General features: G+C 37.8%; 1 protein-coding gene across 6 annotated transcripts in view; it reads right to left on the minus strand.

Moving 5' to 3' along the window:
- LOC129246076 (ITG-like peptide) overlaps window positions 1-20,984 on the minus strand; it is a 62,502-nt gene continuing 41,518 nt past the window's right edge. For 5 of the 6 annotated variants that reach the window (XM_054884604.1, XM_054884603.1, XM_054884608.1 and 2 more), the window contains 4 exons: window positions 15,398-15,512; window positions 14,799-15,108; window positions 8,212-8,323; window positions 1-1,455 (listed from right to left, as the gene is read on the minus strand). In XM_054884604.1, the coding sequence (XP_054740579.1) occupies window positions 1,405-1,455; window positions 8,212-8,323; window positions 14,799-15,108; window positions 15,398-15,512 (588 nt within the window). In that variant the 3' untranslated portion in view covers window positions 1-1,404. The remainder of the gene's footprint in view (window positions 1,456-8,211; window positions 8,324-14,798; window positions 15,109-15,397; window positions 15,513-20,984) is intronic. The other variant, XM_054884609.1, reaches the window with a different exon arrangement.

A 20,984-nucleotide genomic window follows, 5' to 3' on the forward strand; every position in this document is an offset into this window, starting at 1 on the left:
TGGTTGGTTTTTGGTTTATGAATGATAAAACATGGAAAGGTGTATAGTTTTTTTTTGGTTTTTGTTTTTTTGTGTTTTGGTTTTGGTTTGTGTTTGGTTTTTGTTTTGTGTTTTTGTTTTTTGAATATTAATACAACGATTTCAAAATACACTCTTAGGATATGGAAATGACATTGGGCTTATTGAAATAATTTAAATTCATGTTGAAATATTTTTGTTTTTGTATGTTGGTTCAAATTATGCAGTTTTTTGCACCCATTTTAATTGAATTCGTTTTACTTAATCATTTATGTTAACACATTTAGATTTAAATGATTGACTCATTAAGGGAATTGCATTGAATAATTTTCAATACTTCTTTTCCGCTAATTTTTTTTTTAGTTTGGAATGGCTGGTTTTTGCCCACTTATTTTACATACATATAATATTTATCTTTGGTACAAGTTGCTTAAATGCACTTAAGAATAGTTTTTTGCTTTTTAATTAGTTTTCATTAAATTTGTATTGACTTATGAATTATGCCTCAGCCAGTACAATTTGGGGTTTTCTGTGTTGTCATCGAATTAATGGTACGTATTTAATGATTTTCTTACAACATTTTTTTGTTACAACATTTTGCACTACTTTACATTTAAATTTTGAACCACATTAATTATATGCAGAACTTTTTTGATTTCATTTTTGTTTTCAGAGCGGGTAAAATAAATAGTTTGGATTTGTTTTTGTTTTGCATTGTAATGCGCACAATTAAAAATATGCCTGGGTATGTTTGCAATATATACAAGACATATATAGTGCATATACATACATAGACGACTAATCTGTGTGGGTATAAGTATGCGCATAGTGGTATAGTTAATACAGTTATACAATTTCTTAATACATGCATAATTCATTGAGTATGTGTGTGCTAATACCGTTAAATAAATATTTCCCACTTGTCTGTGCTCAAGCGCACTTCCCTTCTAACTAATTTCATTTATCATTTTTAATATTTTCTCATTGAGTAAATTATTTGCTTCCTTTTTAATTTTATTTTTAATTTTATTGGCTTTCAAAAAACACGGCCATTTTTTATATTTGCTTAGAATTTAAACTTAATTTTGTTTGATATGTTGTTTGATCTTAAATATTTCAGTGTTTTTTTTTATATATATTTTTTCCACAAAATCGTAGTTCTATATGATTGTTATTTCATTGCCTCTGTTTACACGTCGCCTGTGCACTCATTCTGTCGGTCGTAACACATCTACATATGTTTGTGTGTTTGTGTAATTGTGTTATGTGTACGAGTATACCTCCTTCCTTCCCTTTTGCTTCTTCCTTCCTGCTTCTTCTGCTACTTCGTCTTGCCCCTGCTCTTCGGTCCTGTTTCGTTTTTACCTGCTTTTTTCAGTTTCCTCATTACATGCGTCGCTGGCTGAAAGCGGATAGCAAGCGTGATTCGCGTACTTCCTGCAAAGTAACGAAAGTCGTAAGTAAAAAAAAAATATCTTGTAATTTATTTGAATTTATTCGCTGCTTTCATCAAGCGAAGTGAAGAAAAGTTTCGTAATTTCTTCTCTTTTTCTCTTCCGCTCTTAAATTATCTCTCAACATGGCTTCATTTAAAGTTGCCATTCATGGGTAGCTGCCGCGTCACGCCAATCAGTTTGAGTGCATTGAAGCATGATTTTAATAGCGGAAATGAAAGCATCATTGAATTTGTGTTGGCTTAGGCCAGATATTCCGGCGATTTTTTTTAATATCGGGACACAGTTGGCAAAGGATAATTTGTGTAAGGAGAAAAATTCAAAGCTTACATTGATAAAATATCCTAAAAGAAGGTGAATTTGAGTTTCGAGTGCTTGCATAGAGAGCACTTCCGCGGAAAAATTTAAAAATTTAAAAATTTAAAAAATTTTAAATTAAAAAATTTACCGTTATCATTGTAATGATATCCACTAGAGCGTTTTCCGCAAGATAAAAGGCTTTTTCTTAAAGGGTAGTATTCGGCTATGTAGGATATTGGAGAAATAAATTTCTGTGGCTTCAAATTAAGTAAAGACTTAACTTAATTTATTTAAGTTTACGTAACATAACTTAAGGATAAGCAAGTGCCAATCAACATTTCAACGTTTAAAACTCAGCAAAAACTTAACTCTAATCAACCTAATTTAACTTTACGTAACTTAACTTAAGAAATTTGGAAATATCACTTAACATTTCAATGTTTAAAACTCAGTAAACACTTAACTGTAATAAATTTATTTATTTAACAGAACTTAACTTAACTTAACTTAACTCGACTTAACTTAACTTAAATTAACTTAACTTAACTCGACTTAACTTAACCTAGTTTAACAAAGCACACCAGTTGTTTCTTTCTCTTGCTAACCGGCGTCAATTGGACACACCAAGTGAAGCCAAGTCCTTCTCCAGCTGATCTTTCCAACGCAGAGGAGGCCTTCCTCTTCCTCTATTCCCACCAGTTGGTACCGCATCGAATACTTTCAGAGCCGGAGCGTTTGTTTCCATTCGGACGACATGACCCAGCCAACGAAGCCGCTGGATCTTTATTCGCTGCGCTATGTCTATGTTGTCGTACAGCTCATACAGCTCATCGTTCCATCGTCTACGATATTCGCCGTTGCCAACGTGCAAAGGTCCAAAAATCTTACGCAGAATCTTAAGACTTAACTCTAACCAACTTATTTATTTAACTGAACTTAACTTAAATTAAGAAAGTGGCAAGCGCCACTCAACACTTCAATGTTTAAAACTCAGTCAAGACTTAACTCTAATCAACTTAATTTATTTAACTTTACGTACCTTAACTTAACTTAACTTAACTTAACATAAGAAACTGGCAAGTACCATTCAACACACACGTCAATATTTTGTTTATGCATCTTCTATGAGATCTGTTTAACAATTCGCTACCTATCATGTCATATATTTATTTCAAAAATAATTTCTACATACATTTACTTTTGAGAGTTATAAAATCGAAGATATGGCACACTCGACTATCTCAAGTCGTAACTTATGAATCTAAAATCTACAGATTATTAAGTTTTTTAAGTTAACCGCTAGCACAGTCTTCCATATAACAGATTAGGCAAAATATTAAGTTAAATTAAGTTACGTAAATGAAGCCTACACTAATTGGGATCTTAGAAACGAAATTCAGTTGGTCCTATAGTGAAAATAATTGCTCAAAAAATCAGTCCAGTCAACTCAGTTAGCATTAAATAGCTGGTAGTGTTTTGATATTGATTGTGAAAATGAAAATAGAGTGAAATTTAGAAACATTTATAAATGTACTGAACATCAGTTTTTTCCTTCCACTAGTTTTCTCTATTTTATTTTCGTGACAATTTGCTTTCCCATTGGCTTTTTTTCATTGAACATTGAACATTGGACGATGTCAAGGCGAATCTATTAAAGGTGGAGTTGGTAAATCAGCTGAGTTGTTTTTTTTTCTTTCGCCCTGTCCATGTGGCTGTCAGCTCAGAATAAAACAAGGCAAATTCATTATTTGTTTTCTAGTTTTTCAGTACTTTGCTTTGACAATCAAACGTACAGAACATTGTTGTTGGTCTAGTGCCACCTCCTTTAATGAATGCGCCTTGGACGATGCTATTTTTCGTAAATAGCTGCTGAGCTGCTTCGTTAATTGCGGCATAAAAGTGTACATTTTTGGCTGAAATAGCAAACGGAATTCATCACTCTGTATACACCAACGGACGCAATCTGGTGTGTTCTCGCGTGCAAAAGAGTATCCGAAAAAACAACCAGCCTTGTAAAGGATTTGTATACCGGCGCTTGCTGCCGTGCTAATCATAAATATGCTCTAAGTGCCAGTATTGAAGTACAAACCGGGGTCAGACAGGGTTGTATGCTTTCGTTGCTGTTATTCAGTTTAGTTTTGGACCAAATTATACGGCAAGCTTGCGCGGGCCTGGACAACGCAGATGATATGTGCCTGATGGCGCACAAACACTCGCATACCCTATGATCAGAAAGTACCGGGAATAAAACAAAATAGAGTTAAATTTCAGGCAAATTTATTTTATTTCCTTCAAAATATGACCCGTCTAAAGCAAAACACATGTGCCAACGTTTAACCCACTCCTTCATGCACCCCTGGTAGGCCGTCGAAGGGATAGCCTTCGGCTTCTTCGTCGCATTCTCTTTGATCTCCTCTATCGACTGAAATCTCCTTCCGCGAAGTAGTAATTTCAACTTGGGAAACAAAAAGAAGTCGCACAGGGCCACATCAGGTGAATACGGTGCTTGCACGATGGTACTAACTTGGTGTTTGGCCAAATAATCCAGCACAATTCCAAAATCCAAGAATTGTTTGCCCACATTTCCGGCCGGCCAGGCAGACACTAATGATCTGATGGCGCTAAAAAGTGACAGATGTGTGTCTTACAGACCTACCAGCATAAGAAAAAAATATGGACCGGTTCTCACGTGCGCGGTTCGTTTAAATTAAACATTCCAGGATCTTTTTGATCATTGGGTATATATATCCTCAAAGCTTCAGGCGGTCAGCGCTTTTGCAGCTCAAATAGGGCTAAAAAGGAACATTGCCAAAACAAAACTTATGTGCATTATCACCGGCTATTCAGATCGCCGGAACCCCCTTAGAAGTAGTAAATGAATTTTGCTATCTTGGCGCCATTGCGCCGGATCAGCAGCAGATATTCGCAATCGTATATCAAATGGACTTTCTGCTTTTGGTACGCTGGGTAAAGTCTGGAGATTGGTGCACATATCCAGATGCATGAAGTTACGGATTTTCGATGCCAAGGTAAAATCTGTGGTATTATATGGTTGGTGGATATGGAACCTGAACATATGCGACTTGCAAACGTTGCTAACCTTTTTTATCCGCTGTCCTAAAACCATAATTAACACTGACCTGTGGACTATTACTAAACAAATACCTATTGTCCCCGATGTACGTTGTCCCAAATGGAAGTGGATCGGCCATACAGTGTTGCGTTGGATTGGAATCCCCGAGGGAGTCGCAGGCGTGAGAGATCAGGAGGCGACAGGTTTGCTGAAATGCAAAAAGCAGGCTATTTGTGGAAACAAATAAAATTTCTAGCTTCAACTAAATCAAATTATAATCTGATTGTTGAGGCCCCATGTTACGCCTGGGAACTACTGGAAAATATATGTACTATATTTGTAGTAACGGATGCAACTAATTTTTCAAGCTCAAATTACTGCTATTTTAATAAAAAACCGCAGACTGCCAAACACTTTTCTAAATTTTTCATAAGTAAACTTTCATACAAATTTATGGTCTACTGTAGATCTTCAATTTCCCTTCAATCGCATACTAGACAAGCGCCCACCATCAGTTATTGTTGTTACTATTATTCTATCCGGCGGGCAGGCACTTAAGCACTTAAGTATTGTCGCTTGTTGCCATCTCAGTTTTACTGTAACTTATGCGCTTAAGCATTTTTGCTCCTCATTTCAGCCCCATCAAGATCTCACTTAAGTACGCTATTAATTCAATGCCTGCGCTACTTATGCACTTGCTCTTCCTATTGAGTGCCGGCTATGCTTATATATTCATACAGGTATGTTTGTATGCTGTACTTAAAATAAATACCAAATATATGTAACGGGTGTTCTCCTTTAGAGTTATAGCACTTTTTTCAAAGCAACACAAAAATAATAATAATTTAAACACCATTCGGCTGGTCCGATTTACCACTATTTTTCTTGTATCTATAACCAAGTTTATCTCGTTTGTAATGCGCCGAATATCGGCTCACTAATAGAAAGCTTTTCAACAATGCCGTAGAGTCTTTGGTGAAACCTGAGGTCTGAAACTGGCTCTGTCCTGTGGATATATGGTACATAGTATTTATCAGACCAATACTCACTTATGCCTCTGTAGTTTGGTGGCGACGGACTATAGTTGAGTTCACACTTCGGGAACTATGCAGGCTGCAAAGAAGGGACGATGCCCTAAATGCTACGCTTGATTTGCTCGCATTGGTTGTGAAATACAGCAGGAAGCAATAAAAGAAGTGTGTAGACTCCATAGGTATGGTTTCTGGTACGAAGACGGAACTTCGCGACGCAGAGAAATCTTTAAGATGCTATCGGAGTAGTATCTAATGGACGATCTTATGTTCATACTTTCATTTCGAAGAAAATTTGATATCATTGCGTGAGCAATGGAACAATCCAGAGTGCATTCGAAGAAATTTGACGCATATTATCTTTACCTCTGGGTCCAAGAATGTAATAAGTTCTCCAGCCAGATGATACTTAAACAATAGTAATAAGTATAATTACGCTATGGCCAGAATGGCAAATGAAGTGGGAAACAGATTGGAGTCTTTAGTGACAGGCAGGCTGCATTAAAGGCTCTCCCTCTCTCTCTTAGCTTCACAGTCTGTGGTGGACCATAGCTTCATCAACAATCCTCCTCCTATTCAGTGACTCTCTTGCCTCATTTCTCCAATTACGAACGTTCATCGCTTTTAAGTCTGCTTCGACGTCATCAAGCCATCACTTCCCCGGTCGGCCTCTCTTTCTTCCTCCAATTGGACGCAAAGTAAACACCCTTTTTGCACTAAAGACCCTGTAGAACGCAAAACAAACCTCAAAGATTGTTCAAGAATGTAAGAAGAAGCTTAATTCTGTTGAAAAGATGGAATAAGCTTTTACGTAGATGGGTTCACGGAAATGAAATTGCCGATGAATTGGCCAACTGCGGATCAGCGGTTACCCCACAGCCAACAGAGCCAGTAATCGGAATCAGTTCTATAGGAATCATGAATTGAATCAGCGATTATGTATGCAATTGACATAAAGAGCGATGGTCCAGTCTAGAACGCTGCAGAACTGCAAAGTGTTTTGTGACAAGGCCGAACAGAAAACTGTCGAATTATCGTCTAAAACTTGGTAGAAAAGACGTTCGGTTGATGGACGGTATTAATACAGGACACAAAACAATGTGGTCTGCATGCGATCACTATTAGAATCATTGAGGACCCGATTCGCCTGTCTTGCTTAGAGGAGGCGGATAGTATTGAGCATTTTCTCTTTAAGTGTTCTGTCTTTGCTAGAGCAAGGTTACGAATTTTATGTTTCGATGTCGTGAGAATGAGTAATATTCGTTCTCTCAAACTGGAGGATATTTTCAGATTTGCCCAAGAATCTGGAAAATACTCATAGAAATAGCTATCTTGATCGCTATTCTATCCTCTCTCTTTCTCTCTGTCACTTTTCTCCTTTTCTCTTTAACTATCTACTTTTTTACTTTCCAGATCTTTGAATACAATGGATTTTTTAGCGTGTGTTTTAGGAGTTACCAATCACTCGATGCTTCTTGGCTCACCTTTTTCCAATATCAATTTAAGTATACATCAGAATTGCGTCTAAATTACGTGAGCTAAGAGGCCATATTTGTAAAATCTGAACCCATAACGGCCTCGGAATACCAACAACTAAAAGCTATGTTATTTTCGAGATGAGATGCCGTCTTGAGAGTCTTGCTTGTACTCTAAATAAGGGAATGAAAATTCAATTATATACCAATACTTATTTTGATTCTTCGGCCAGTCAATTTTAATTAAATTTTTACTAAATTTGGAATAAGTTCCTATATTATTAGTCAAAAATCAGTAAAGGGGGTACACTCGGTTCTTTAAGTCAAATTTATGCCATAATTCATTCATCTACCAAGCCAGCTAAAACTTTCATCACTAAACACGTTTCGAGGCCCTCTTTGAGAATGCTGTTTACTAAACCCTGATTTTAGAAATAAACTTCCACGATTTACAAACGTTGCCAAAGTTCACTATCCTTCCATCTAGAAGAGCATCCAGTAAGCTCCTAAACGTGGATTGAGCGGAGCTAAGCACTCTCACATTTATGGGGCATTTTAGTCTTTGCCAGATCACATCTTCTGAGTACTTCCCGGAAGATGAAGACTCCCACACTTAGTTAGTCCGCTTTAAATTCATTGGTGATACGAAAAATTCATTAGAAGCATCCAATTACAGGCTCGCGGCCAAGCGCGATTAGCCACACCAGAGGTCGCAGTACCCCATGGCTCAACAAAAAAGGTAAAAAAACATGTATGTAGTTGTGCAGCTACTATAGTTTGCGAGATATCGGAATTTTATACTCTTTTTGTAAGCTCTTTATGCCTAAAAAACACCCATTATAACATACGTGTATACACACCTCATCTTCTGTTGGCATAATGTCGATGCACATGAAAGGATCCCGGAAGTAAGCGCACAGTTTGCGTGGACGTATGCGATGGTGAGTGCGCTGTAGTTGACAGCACAGGCCCCTGTGAGAAAATGGTGAGATAAAAATAGATAAAATGGCAATGTTATTTTTATAAAATTATAATGAAGAGTAAGTAGGAAATATTTTAAAAATTTCATGTAAAGGCGTAATGGATTTCCTTAAATGAAATACGTTAACAGATGCAATTATATTTAACTTTGATATTAACACTGGTTTACAAATTTCAATTTTTTTCTGCGCATTGGTTGACGCTAACTAATTCGTATGCCAAAAATCTAGTTAATTTTTTTAAAACTTGATTTACCGTTATTAAAAAAAAAGTGGAATACTCGTAAATGATAAAATTCTTCTTTAACAATAGGCCTTACATTTTCTGAGAAATTCACAAATCAGATCAGATTTTATTTTTTTTTTTAAATTATAAATAATCGAACTTTAACAGAAAAAATTGCGAAAATATTGGGTTGGCGAATCACAGCGTTTTTATATTTTCTTTTATTTCACAATGATTTGTTTGCTCTTTGGCAAAGGGTAAGTATTCATTTTTTTTATTTGTTTTGAGGCTTAGAAATGAAATAGAATGGGGGCACAAATCAACATTTTTAACACCTGCTCTTCTTTGCTTTTCATTGAGGTCAAAAGGCTGCCGAAGTAGCCCAGGAAATTTGCGATGTGTATTGAGAAGGTGTCATAGGCAAGTCTGCAGCACAGAAATGGTTTGCGAAGTTCAAAAATGGCGACTTTGACGTCGATGACACGTCCCGCAGCGGAAGGTCTCCTGAATTCGATGAAGAATGTTTCAAATCACTTGCGAACGGTTGTCAAACCTGTAGTGAATTGACGGAAAAAATTAACTCATAAAACGATTCTCAACCACCTTCATTCAATGGGACTTACCGAAAAATTAGAAGCCTGGGAGCCTCACGAGGTCAACGAAAAAAAAACAAAGAAAGTCGCCTTCAAATTGCTTCTCAGCATCTCGTCCGCCATTGAGCAACACGCGGTCATAAGCAGCGCTTTTTGTACCGAATCAAAACGGGAGATCAGAAATGATGCCTATACATCTAACGAAGAAAAGAAAGGCGAGGGTGGCTTCAGGAGATACGCCAAAGCTCAGGTTAAAACCGGATCTTCATTCAAAGAAGATCATGAGATGTGTTTGTGGACTGGAAGTGCCTGGTGCACTGGAAAATGCTCGAAAAGAATGCCGCGGGCAACAAGAAACTCAACATTGTACAGCTACACCGCGTGATTGAGGCTATTCGACTGAAAAGACCTGATCGAAATGGTCAAACCGTGCTCCTTCACGACAACGCCAGGCCTAATGTTGCATAAGTCGTCAAAGCTGCACTCCAAGTGCTCGAATGGGAGGTCCTTCAGCATCAGCCGTATTCTTCGGACCTCTTACCGAGCGGTTACCATCTTTTCGGCTCCCTGTCAAACCCTACGAAGGGCGTTACCTTCGGTCCAAAGACGTCCCTAAAAACTGGCTCAACAACTTTTTTTACACCAGACCAGGCGATTTTTAGCAAAACGGCATCAACAAATTGGTTGAGAGGTGAGAAGAGGTTGTAAACATTAACGGCAAATATCTAATTGATTAGCTTATTAATATAATTATTGTCTTTTGTTTTAATAAAAGTCTTCGGTGTAGCGCTGCGAACTTATCCCCCAACATAATAACAATTTACATTTTATTTTTCTATTAAAAATATTTAATTGAAAATGTCAACATTTTACTTTTTTTTGTAAAAATAATTAAAAAATTTCAATCAAAATGTTAAGCCAAAGAGCAGGTGAACCCGACAGAAAATGTAAAACTTATGGTAAATTAAATACAAGCGGCCTATGTCTAGAAAAGTTTCTTTAGAAAAAAATGATACCCATTTTCGACCCTAAATTTGTCTAAAAAATACTTTAAGACTAAGACTTTAAACACTGGATTTTTTTAAGAAAATATTTTTATGCTTACTAGTGTAATCAATATAATAACTAAAATGAAATTCCTTACTACAGAAGTCAATTCATAAATCAGACTTAGAAATATGCAGAATAAGAGTTTATATATATATATATTCCTCTCTGACCACGCATTCAGATTTCTCTTGCTTGAGAAGGTGAACAGGCTCTAAAAAATCTATCTACAAAAGTTGTTTGCGCTAACCCACGTAGCGTTGACTCTCTCCCTTATAAGCTCAATTTTGCAAAGTTTCCAGCAATTGCAGAAGCAGTTCCATTGCATTCACCATTCATGTAAGTATTAGGTGCGCAACTAAGTTCCCCGCCAGCAGTGTGTGCTATTCGATTCTAACATAACCTAAACGTCATAAACCAAGCTTAGGCATATGGGAAACAACCTGCTTCGACACATTAGTGATTTTGTTTTGGTATCAAATACTTTTGGTTTTGTGAAAATGTCTGATTTTGTGACGAATAATCATCATTTGCGGGAAGTGTTGATTTTCTCCTTTCAATCGAAAAAAACGGCGGCTGAAGCGCATCGAGAGCTACAAAAAGTTTATGGAGATGCTGCTTTAAGCGAAACAACGAGACTGGTTCCATCGCTTCAAAGACGGTGATTTTAATGTTGACGACCGTCTGCGTGAAGGAAGGCCGAAAACCTTCAAAGACGCTGAATTGGAGGCATTACTCAATGAAGATTCGTGTCAAACGCAAGAAGAGCTTGCTTCAGTATTAGGAGTTACCCGCCAATCCATTTCCAAGCGATTGCATGCTTTGGGAATGACTCAGAAATAGGGGACTTGGGTTCCTTATGAGTTAAAACCAAGGGATGTTGAACGTCGTTTTTTCGACATTTCGCCTGTGAACAACTGCTTCAGCGGCAAAAAGGAAGGGTTTTTTTCATCGCATCGTGACGGGTGATGAAAAATGGATTCATTACAGCAATCCAAAGAAAAGAAAGTCATGGGGACTGCCCGGTCATGCTTCTACGTCGTCAGCTTGGCCGAATATTCACGCTGCGAAGGTTATGCTATGTATTTGGTGGAAACCTTATCGAGAACGAAATGGAGTTTGTAATTTTATAGATCAAACAGTTTCTGAAACGATGACTGAATTGAAGTTGCAGTAAGAGCATCCTATTTTTCAGGTCGATATTTCGTAGTGACTCATTGATAATTTCTCCACACGCAATAGTGTGACTTAAGTGAAATTTTTTGTAGTTCAATTTAATGAGCCTTAAACGATTTGATCCATGTGCTGAATTAGAGCCACACAATTTGGAGGAAAGCACATTACCGATATTTGGCCTTCGTAGGTCTTTGACTCGCTTTCTTTGGGATGGCATGAAGCATTAATAATAAGAAGAAATGCGTTTTCCGGAAGATTTTGCGCACGAAGGAACTCTTTTGCCTTTTTATTTAAATAGAATTCTTCGTTTTGAAAATAAATGAAAATATCTCTGGAACAAATTGTCTGTGAGACCATTCTTGAAATAAAGCTAAGGTCATCTAAGCACTTGTATTATTTGTAGACAACAGGCATATCAGTAAGACATTTTAATTAACGAGGATTCACCTATTTCCCACTAATCATTATTTCTAATTGACTTTGTACAGGCAGGAAACGTTATTCTCTGCTTACTGATTATATGCGCGGAGCCGAGGTTACTTTTGAGCGTACAATATCGGGTAAGAGCTTCTAAATTAAGCCAGACCCATCGGCATTGTACGTTTGCTCCTTTGTCAAACTTAAATTCTTAATTGTTTTGTTAAATTTTTCCAGCGATGAGTTGATGGAGTCACTCTTATTTGATAATTTTTCTCCGCAAATTTTTAGTCTCTTTTTAAAGCTTGTAACTCAACTATTGCTAGCATGGAAGCCCACTAAATTTTGGCATATAAAGGGTGGTTAAATTTTAAGGCCCGATGCTGAATGTGAACCACACTTAAACGTCAAGTTTTTCTCTGCATTTCGTTTAACATTTTTCAGTTTCAGACTAATTCAATTTGAATCATGGAAAGATACACAATCGAGCAATGCGTTAAAGTTATACAGGCTTATTATGAAAGCGGGCGTTCAAATCAAAATGCATATCGCGCACTTCGTGATTTTTTCGGTCAATTTAATCGTCCAATGCATCCACAAAGAGTGACTGTTTGGTGCGGTTTATGGACCGGCGGCATCATTGGGCCGTATTTTTTCCAAAATGAGGCCGGTCAGGTAGTTACTGTGAATAGTGTTCGCTATCGTGAGATGATAACGGACTTCTTATGGCCCGAATTGGAAGATATGGATGTGGACGATATGTGGTTTCAACAGGACGGTGCCACTTGTCACACAGCTAACGAAACAATGGCTCGTTTGCGCGAAAAATTTGATGGTCGAATAGATCATGTGATTTGACACCATTAGACTTCTTTCTTTGAAGAAAGGTGTACGTCGATAAATTAGTAACAATTCAAGAGCTAAAGGATGAGATAATTTGGTACATTAACGGCGTAGAAACTCAATTATGCCTCAGCGATATCGAAAATTTGGACCATCGGATGGAGGTGTGCCGCCGAGGCCGCGGCGTCCATTTGGCCGCTATTTTGCTCTATACGTAATTGAGTCATAGAAATATTATCAAAAAAAAGAGAAATGATAATAATTTCCTAAAAAACTTGTATTTGATTCAAAATCAACACCGGCCTTTAAAACTTAACCACCCTTTATTATAATAGCTTGGATTACTCTTTTAGCATTTCACTTTTAATTGGTAAATTTTTGCCCATTCGATCCACAAACATATAGAACAAGACCTTTTTTTATTTTTGGAAACTGTGAAATCTTAAGAGTTTTCCTTTTACCTGGACCGGATTCAGATCACGTAACAAATTTTCACATGGACTGTTCATTTTTTAATATGAGTTATTGTTGCTCTATGCACGTGAAAGTTTTTAGCTAATGCATTAAGGAGAACTCCCGCATTTAATTTGCTCAGAATGTTAGCTTTCTCTTTTATTGTAAGCAGCGTAAGTTTTCTCTTTGCCATTATGAGACTACACCTTGCAAAAGTTAAAGCAAAACTGTCATTTCGTCAGCAGGCGAATTAGACGTTACTTCCCCTAATTTCATTCGGCTGATTCAATTCAAAAAATTCGCTAACCATAATGACAGCGACGGTACTTCCTCGAGCTTTATTCTCAAAAATACAAAGTAAAAAGAGAAGAAGAACAAAAGAGAAAGACAAAACAAAAAATTTTACAAGTATCGCGGTAAAAATTTTTTAAGCTGTTAAGGGTAGTCAGAGGTATAAAAAAAATGTGGATTTTCAATAATTTTTTTTTTGCTAGGTAATTGCTTTATTTTATAAAAAGTAAAAACATTGCCTTAACACATCATATTTAGACTTGACTTTAGCAAAATTAAAAAAAATTAATAATTGTAAAAGTAATCGCTGTTTGTGTGGAGCCCGTTTCTCCAGAAGTCCCTTGCGGTGATCATCACAAGTTCTTGGAGATTCATCTAAAATCAATCGGGCAAGAGAACTTACTTTTATTAATAGATAATCTAGTGCCTGATCCAAAATTAACAATATGGCGCCCTTAGGAAATACTTTTCAGATTTTTGAGAAAAAAACCGATAGTTAATTGTTAAAAAAAAATTGAAATTTATGAAAAAAAAATCCTTCGATCAGGCACGAGTTTTTATATTTTTCAAAAGGAGTATAAATTTTATTGAAATCTACCGGTTTTTAAGTTACTGTGATCACCAATTCAAAAAACATAGTTTTGAGAAAAACGCATCTAAAGTTTTGCTATCGATTTATGTAGAGTTATACGATTTATTTAATTATTTACACTAAGTCATCTATTCCTGGGCCATATAATAGTTGTTCAGCCGTCATAGAAGCTTCCAAAATGTCGATTTGCCTGTTGCCTTCTTAGCATTCTACCTTCTCGAGTGTTATCGTTAGCGCGCTTATCTGCCACTTTCATTCGTGCAGCATCCAGCTACTTGCTCTCAAATGCTCCGGAGCGCCCGAGCGCCCTTTGTTAATTGTTGAATAACTCGAAAAGTATTTGTCGGACTCACTGCAAATTTTCACACAATACTTTTAAGATATTATACTTTAAGAAAAGGCAAAAAAAAAGAATCCATTTTTTTTTTAATCCGACTACCCCTAACCCCTTAAGCACAAAATAGCTGACTTCCTTACTACTTTACATTTATAGCGTCAGCTTAGGAGTCAAATTTAAAGAATTCGGTGCGAGAATATTAAATCTGCTTATGAGAAATTATGATTCATTAATCTAAAAGCAAAATCTGCTTAAGTGGGCTAACCTATTTTGTGTTCTCTTCACATAGTGAATACCCTATCCGCTTTACTGCTCTCACCAGAAATAACCAACTGCCGGTGAAATAGCTGCCCACGCACTAGCGTCCACTTTTCCGCACCAGCATTGCTTCTAATCTATTTATTTATTTCGTTTATACTTTCATATATTTATTTCTTATTGAAAGAATTTATTTATTATTTTTAGATGCTTGCTCATATGTTTTCCACTTACTTGGCTACATTACAGTCGCTCGACGATACACAATCCTCGCCAAATTGCTTGACATTCAACGCGAACTTCGGAGCAATTCCAATATTTGTGGCAACTTTGAGTCCAATAGCATTATTACCGACACCACCTACGCCTGCACCATCAACACCACCGCCACCAACGCCATTCAATAAATGAATTGTAGACGTGCTCGGTTGACACATCAGATTACCAACTGCACTCTTCAGGCACGACATACCCAACTCACAGTCCGTATTGCGATGGCAGAGATCGCGTTTGCGTCCATAAACGTAAATGCATTTGCCTTCTGCTTTGGCCACAGAGTAGAGGTGAGTGAGTGCAGAAATATAAAAATGTTGACAGAAGAAAATTAATTTTAAAATTTTATTGCTATTTGAAAAATACGCGCGGGCGCGGTGACCTTTCACCATAGTTGTGATAACTTAACACATCGTCAGCTTCAATGACTGCTATTAGGGTGCACACATACATACGTAAGCGCGCGCACAGATGCAAATATGTGCAATTTATCATTTCCTGCATGTATGTATGTATGTGTGCATGTATTTATATGTATATGTGTGTATATTTGCACTTACCACCGTAGGTATTGACGCAGACGCCTGTGGGACAGCAATCATCATTGACTTGGCAAGCTCGGTCCACGCATGGCGTATCCTCTATTAATGGTTCCACGATGCCGTATATTTCCGTCTGTTGGTGAGAAGCGGAAGTGTGTGATGTCAAAAGCGTATATATATAAGTGTAATAAATATGTAAAAATAGGTAAATTAGGGTTTGTGCGTCCCTTGCGCGTGTGTAGGTGTATATAATGAAACGGTATAGTAAAAATCAATTTATCTCGCGAAACGCCACCCAACCAAGCCAACCCAACCCACATGTGACGGTATGTGCACAATTTCCGTTATTAATTGAGTTTGATGTCAGCGGCAGAGCTTAAAAGAAGCGGTAAAAATGGAGAATCATATTTTGTATAAAGAGCAAATTGAAAGAGGCAGTACCGTGAAAATGGCGTACTACGTGACGTATGAGTGATATGCAATTTCGTTGCTCTGTTGCTATCTGCTGTGGCTGATGTGGCTGCTAAAGAGTCTTTAACATTTACCAATATTTACATGTAATTATAAGTAATTTATATGTGTACACCCTATGCTGTTTCCGAATGGGGCATATAACAAGCAAGGAACACAGTTTTTATCCAAGGAAGGGTTGAAAAAAAATATATATAAAAAAATTTACTACGTTTGCTATTCGTGGAGTTATTATAAATGTAATGGCAGTCCCTGTTGCCGAAGAAAAATCAAGAAAAATGATTAAATACCAACATAATACGAGGTGTGTTCAAAAAGTATCGCGAATTTTGTGTTTTTTCAAAAATTATTTATTTATTCATCTATCTATTATTCTATATTATCTATTTTATCCCCTTCAAAGTAATCCCCATGAGATATTATGCACTTGTGCCAACGTTTTTTCCAATCTTCGAAGCACTTCAAAAAATCATTTTTTTATCTTGTTCAGCTCCTCCTTCGATACCGTCTTTATCTCGTCATGGGCCTCTTCAGTTTCGGGAACAAGAAAAAGTCACAGGGGGCCAAATCTGAGGAATACGGAGGCTGTGGCACCATTAGTGTGTTGTTTTCGGCCAAAAAGTCGCGCACAAGCAACGATGACTGAACAGGGACGTTCTCCTGATGCAAGAGCCAATTTTTGTTCTTCCATAAATCCGGGCGTTTCTGGCTGATTGCTTCGCGCATAACTTGCATGTTATATTCCTTTTTGACTGTTTTACCCTGTGGCGAGAACTCATGATGCACAACGCCCCTGCAATCGAAGAAAACGGTAAGCAAAACTTTTACATTCGACCGAACTTGGCGCGCTTTCTTCGGTCTTGGTTCATGCGGCAGCTTCCATTGAGATGATTGAGCTTTGGTCTCCACGTCATAACCATAAACTCACGATTCGTCACCAGTTATAACCCTCTACGGCAAATTTGGGTCATCGCGGACAGAGTCCAACATCTCATTAGCAATGTTCATGCGATGCTGCTTTTGGTCGAAGTAGAGCAGTTCTGGTACAAATTTTGCGGCGCCCAAATCATTGAAAAAAATCGAATGGCACGAGGCAATCGATTTGTTTAGGTCCTCACCAACTTCTCTAACGGCGATTCGTGGATTGACCAATACCATTTTCTTCACTTCATCATTTTTTTCTGTCCTGGTCTGTTGTTGAAGTGCTCGGGCGTCCGGCTTTCAGCGACTCTTTTCGTCGTTCACATCTTCTCGGCCTTCTGAGAACATTTTGTACCACCGATAAACGTTGCTTTGGTCCAAAGTAGCTTCTCCGTATGATACAGTCAACATCCGCGCACTTAATTTCGTTTTTCACACAAATTTTAATACAGGTTCTTTGATCCATCTTTTTGAATAAGTAAAAATCGAAGACGAGCCGAAACACGTGCACGCAAAGCAGCTGTCAACAATTAACTGAACATTCAAAATGGCCGAACTCGTCGGCATGAGTGAGAGACAAGAGTACCAACCTGCGAAAACTCAACATTCGCGATACTTTTTGAACCCAACTCGTACACAGTCTGTCTAATAAAAACGTGATCGGCAAAAAGCAAACTTAGAGTTCCGTTATAAAAAAATGTAAATGCAGCTGATATGCGTTTTTCAACTTGTTAGTTTTGTGAGAAATTTAGAAAGCGGACGTTGCTTTTACAAAAAGAGTTTTGCGTGTAATAAACGTTTCAGTGCTCATACATGTATACACCCTAAAAGTCCAAAAATGTCACAAGCATCTGCAGCATAATATTTGAAGAAGTCGAAAATGTTCATAACTAAATGGGCGCAATGGTATGCCGAAGTTAAAAACGTTGACGACTTTCCGCACGAGCCAAAAAAGAAAACGGCTCACCAAAGCAACACCAAAAGATCATTGATTTGCTTGTGAGAAAGCCGAACTTATCGTTGCGAGAAGCTGAAACAGTTTTATAGAAGAGTGACGTTAATGTATTCACAGATACAACGCGAAGATGTTTACGAGCAGAAGATCTCAAATTGCGGAGCAGCTTGAAAAAATCACTGCGCATTATCATACATTGAGAAAGGAATGGAATGGGATATAGGAAATTCCGAACGGAATTGAACAAATCTTGGAATCTGTTTGTTGAGCGAACAGTTGCATACGTCGCTCCAGGTATTCTGCTGATAGTCGACAACTTCATTGAACTGTTAAACATCCAGGTAAAGCTCATGTTCGGGGCTGCTTCTCCGAAAAAGGATTTGGGCGTATTGTTAGTTTTTATCGCCAATTTGAATGCAGTTTTGACGAATAAAACTTACCAAAAAGCGTCACTGCCGCTGCGAAGATATTTGGAAGAACTAACCAAGCTGGGATTTTACAGAGGACAACGACCCGAACCATCTAAGGCGACTGTGTATAATTATAGAGTAGAATTGAAATGTTGGAATCACTCTCACAGTCCAGTCACAGAAACTCACTAAAGATATCTAGCACAAACTACTCTAAAAAAGAAGGAAGAACCTTACTAAAGACATCTAGCAGAAATCGTTCAGAACTACTTACATACTTCACCAAATGAAACATTTTTAGTATATTTAACTTTTATAAATTTTCTTCATGAACTTTGAAGTTGAATTATATTTTGAGCACAAACTACTCTAGAAAAGCAGGAAGGGCTTGACCTGTTTATTCTAAAAAATTTTATTTGCATAAAATATATTTTCCCTCCTATGGTTAAAGGGTGGATTGTAGTGTTGGAGCTGGTATATACATACATTATTAAACAGACTTAAAATTTAAAACTCTGTGCTTTTTGCTTATACTTGCAACGTCCTCCAGGTGGAAGTATTGGCAATAGGGGAAGCTTGTAGGCTACTAACCTCAGACTTCTGTTTTAAGAGCAATGTCGATATTATTTCACAAAGCCAAGCTGTAATCCAGGCACCGAAATTCGCTGCAACAACCTCTAAACTGGTGGAACAAAGTAGAAGTAACCTTACCGTCTTGAGCGAAAACCAAAAACGAAAAAACCGTTACCTTAATCTGGATCCTGGGACATCGGAATATTGAAGGAAACGAAAAACAGACGAAATGGCAAGAGGGGGAGTTGCCGTAAATAACATTCTTACATAATTGGCATTCCCACACCTGGGTGCAATCAAGAATGCAATCTCCTCAAAATACCTACAAATCGCGTGGATTGTAGATAGAGAGATCAGACGAAATGCACAGTTTTCAGAACGTTTTGGCCCACATACAACCGCAAACAGATGTCCATATTGATAGAAATGTAAGCGGCATGTTAAGTAAGGTCATGGTAAACCTTGCAGGTCCAACGCAGAACAAGCGAAAACTATTAATGGACACGACGAACTCGATTCCCTTATACGGATGCGAAATATGTGCAGATTCGCTAAGGGTGTAATGCCGGCGGAAAACTCTGTGCAACGCAACTGCGCTCTCTGAGTGGTTTCGTCATACAGAATAGTATCTGAATCAGCGGTTTTAGTTATCAGCGGAACCATCCCTATTGATATTTTAGCACAAGAGCGCAAACAGAGAGGAGAGGCAAAAAACACAGGAATCCCAGTACCACGCTTCTCCGATATTAGAGTTCAAACGCTCACACTTTAGCAGGCAAGATGGAACTCTGAACGGTATGGTGTTATGGACAGCGAGACTAATACCCGATCTAAAAAAGTAGGTAGAAAGAAAGTACGGTGGGGTTAAATATTACCTCACACAGTTTTTGTCCGGACATGGGTCCTTTCGCAAGTATTTGTGGGGAATGGGAAAAGTGAGTCTACCAAACTGCATATATGGAGATACTGATAGAAATGTCCGATAGTACCTTTCCAATCGGATATGCGAATGATATCGCAACAGTCATCACATCACGAAACCTTAAAGAAGCCCGTAGCAAACTTAACCATGTTATGATACGGACACAAACGTAGCTAAATTCACGTGGCCTCCAATTAGCTAGGAAGTTAGGGAAAAGGGAGCTAATACTTCTAACAAAGAAGGGCATCCCGTTAGAAGATAGAAACAAACACGCTAACCACAAACAAGGTCCTAAAGTACCTAGGCATAAGACTGTACCCAAGATTAACTTCCTGGACCCCAACAAAACACGCAACAGAGAAAGCGGGACAGTATCAGGGCCAGTTATTCAAGTGATAAGCCGTTCAATACCGATATATTTATTCGGCTTGAAGAGGCAAAAGTTGGGGGTGTTAAAGAACGAGAGGATAGAAGAAGGAGTTACTAAGCCACCAACCAGTGAGCAAAATAAAGGGCGAAACGAAAAAGCTATCGGAAGTTCGCTGGAGAAACGAAGCATGCGGTAGACACGTGATACAGCAGGAACTTAATTTTTATACCACTCAAATGCTTTCGGGTTGCGGCCGCCATAGCCGAATGGATTGGTGCGTGACCACCATTCGCAATTCATAGAGAGAACGTCGGTTCGAATCTCGGTGAAATAGCAAAATTAAGAAAACGTTTTTTTCTAATAGCGGTCACCCCTCGGCAGGCAATGGCAAGCCTCCGAGTGCATTTCTGCCATGAAAAAACTCCTCATAAAAAAATATCTGCCATTCGGAGTCGGCTTGAAACTATAGGTCCCTCCATATGTGGAACAACATTAGGACGCACCCCACAAATAGGAAGGGGAGCTCAGCCAAACAAGGCTGTACGCGCCAATTATATATATATATATATGGGGCATTCTTCGCCAACCGGACACCCCCATCTGCCCAGAACAGTTTTTATAAAAAAAATTTTTCCCTATGCCGAAATAAAAGCTTATGTCATGTACTTTAATTTGTCATGTGGCACTTTTTAAATATTCAAGATGGACGACGAATATTGACAAATATGTTGGAAAACACCAAAAAAAATGAAGTAGTTTGTTAAGAAAAGTAGAGAGAGAGATTCTGGTGCAACGTTCGACTGTTTCATTAACAGCACTAGTTCTTGATATATTTCACATGTCAAACGGTACAGAAATAATTTGAACAAATTATAGAAAATTCTAAACGAATAAACTATTAAAAATAAATCTGTCAAACTGTTCTTTTTAGAACTATTATCGCATCTGTTGTAGAACGTCGTACGAGATTCTGGTGCAACGTT

The sequence above is a fragment of the Anastrepha obliqua genome, chromosome 4 (assembly GCF_027943255.1).
Source record: "Anastrepha obliqua isolate idAnaObli1 chromosome 4, idAnaObli1_1.0, whole genome shotgun sequence".
NCBI classification, from domain to species: Eukaryota; Metazoa; Arthropoda; class Insecta; order Diptera; family Tephritidae; genus Anastrepha; species Anastrepha obliqua.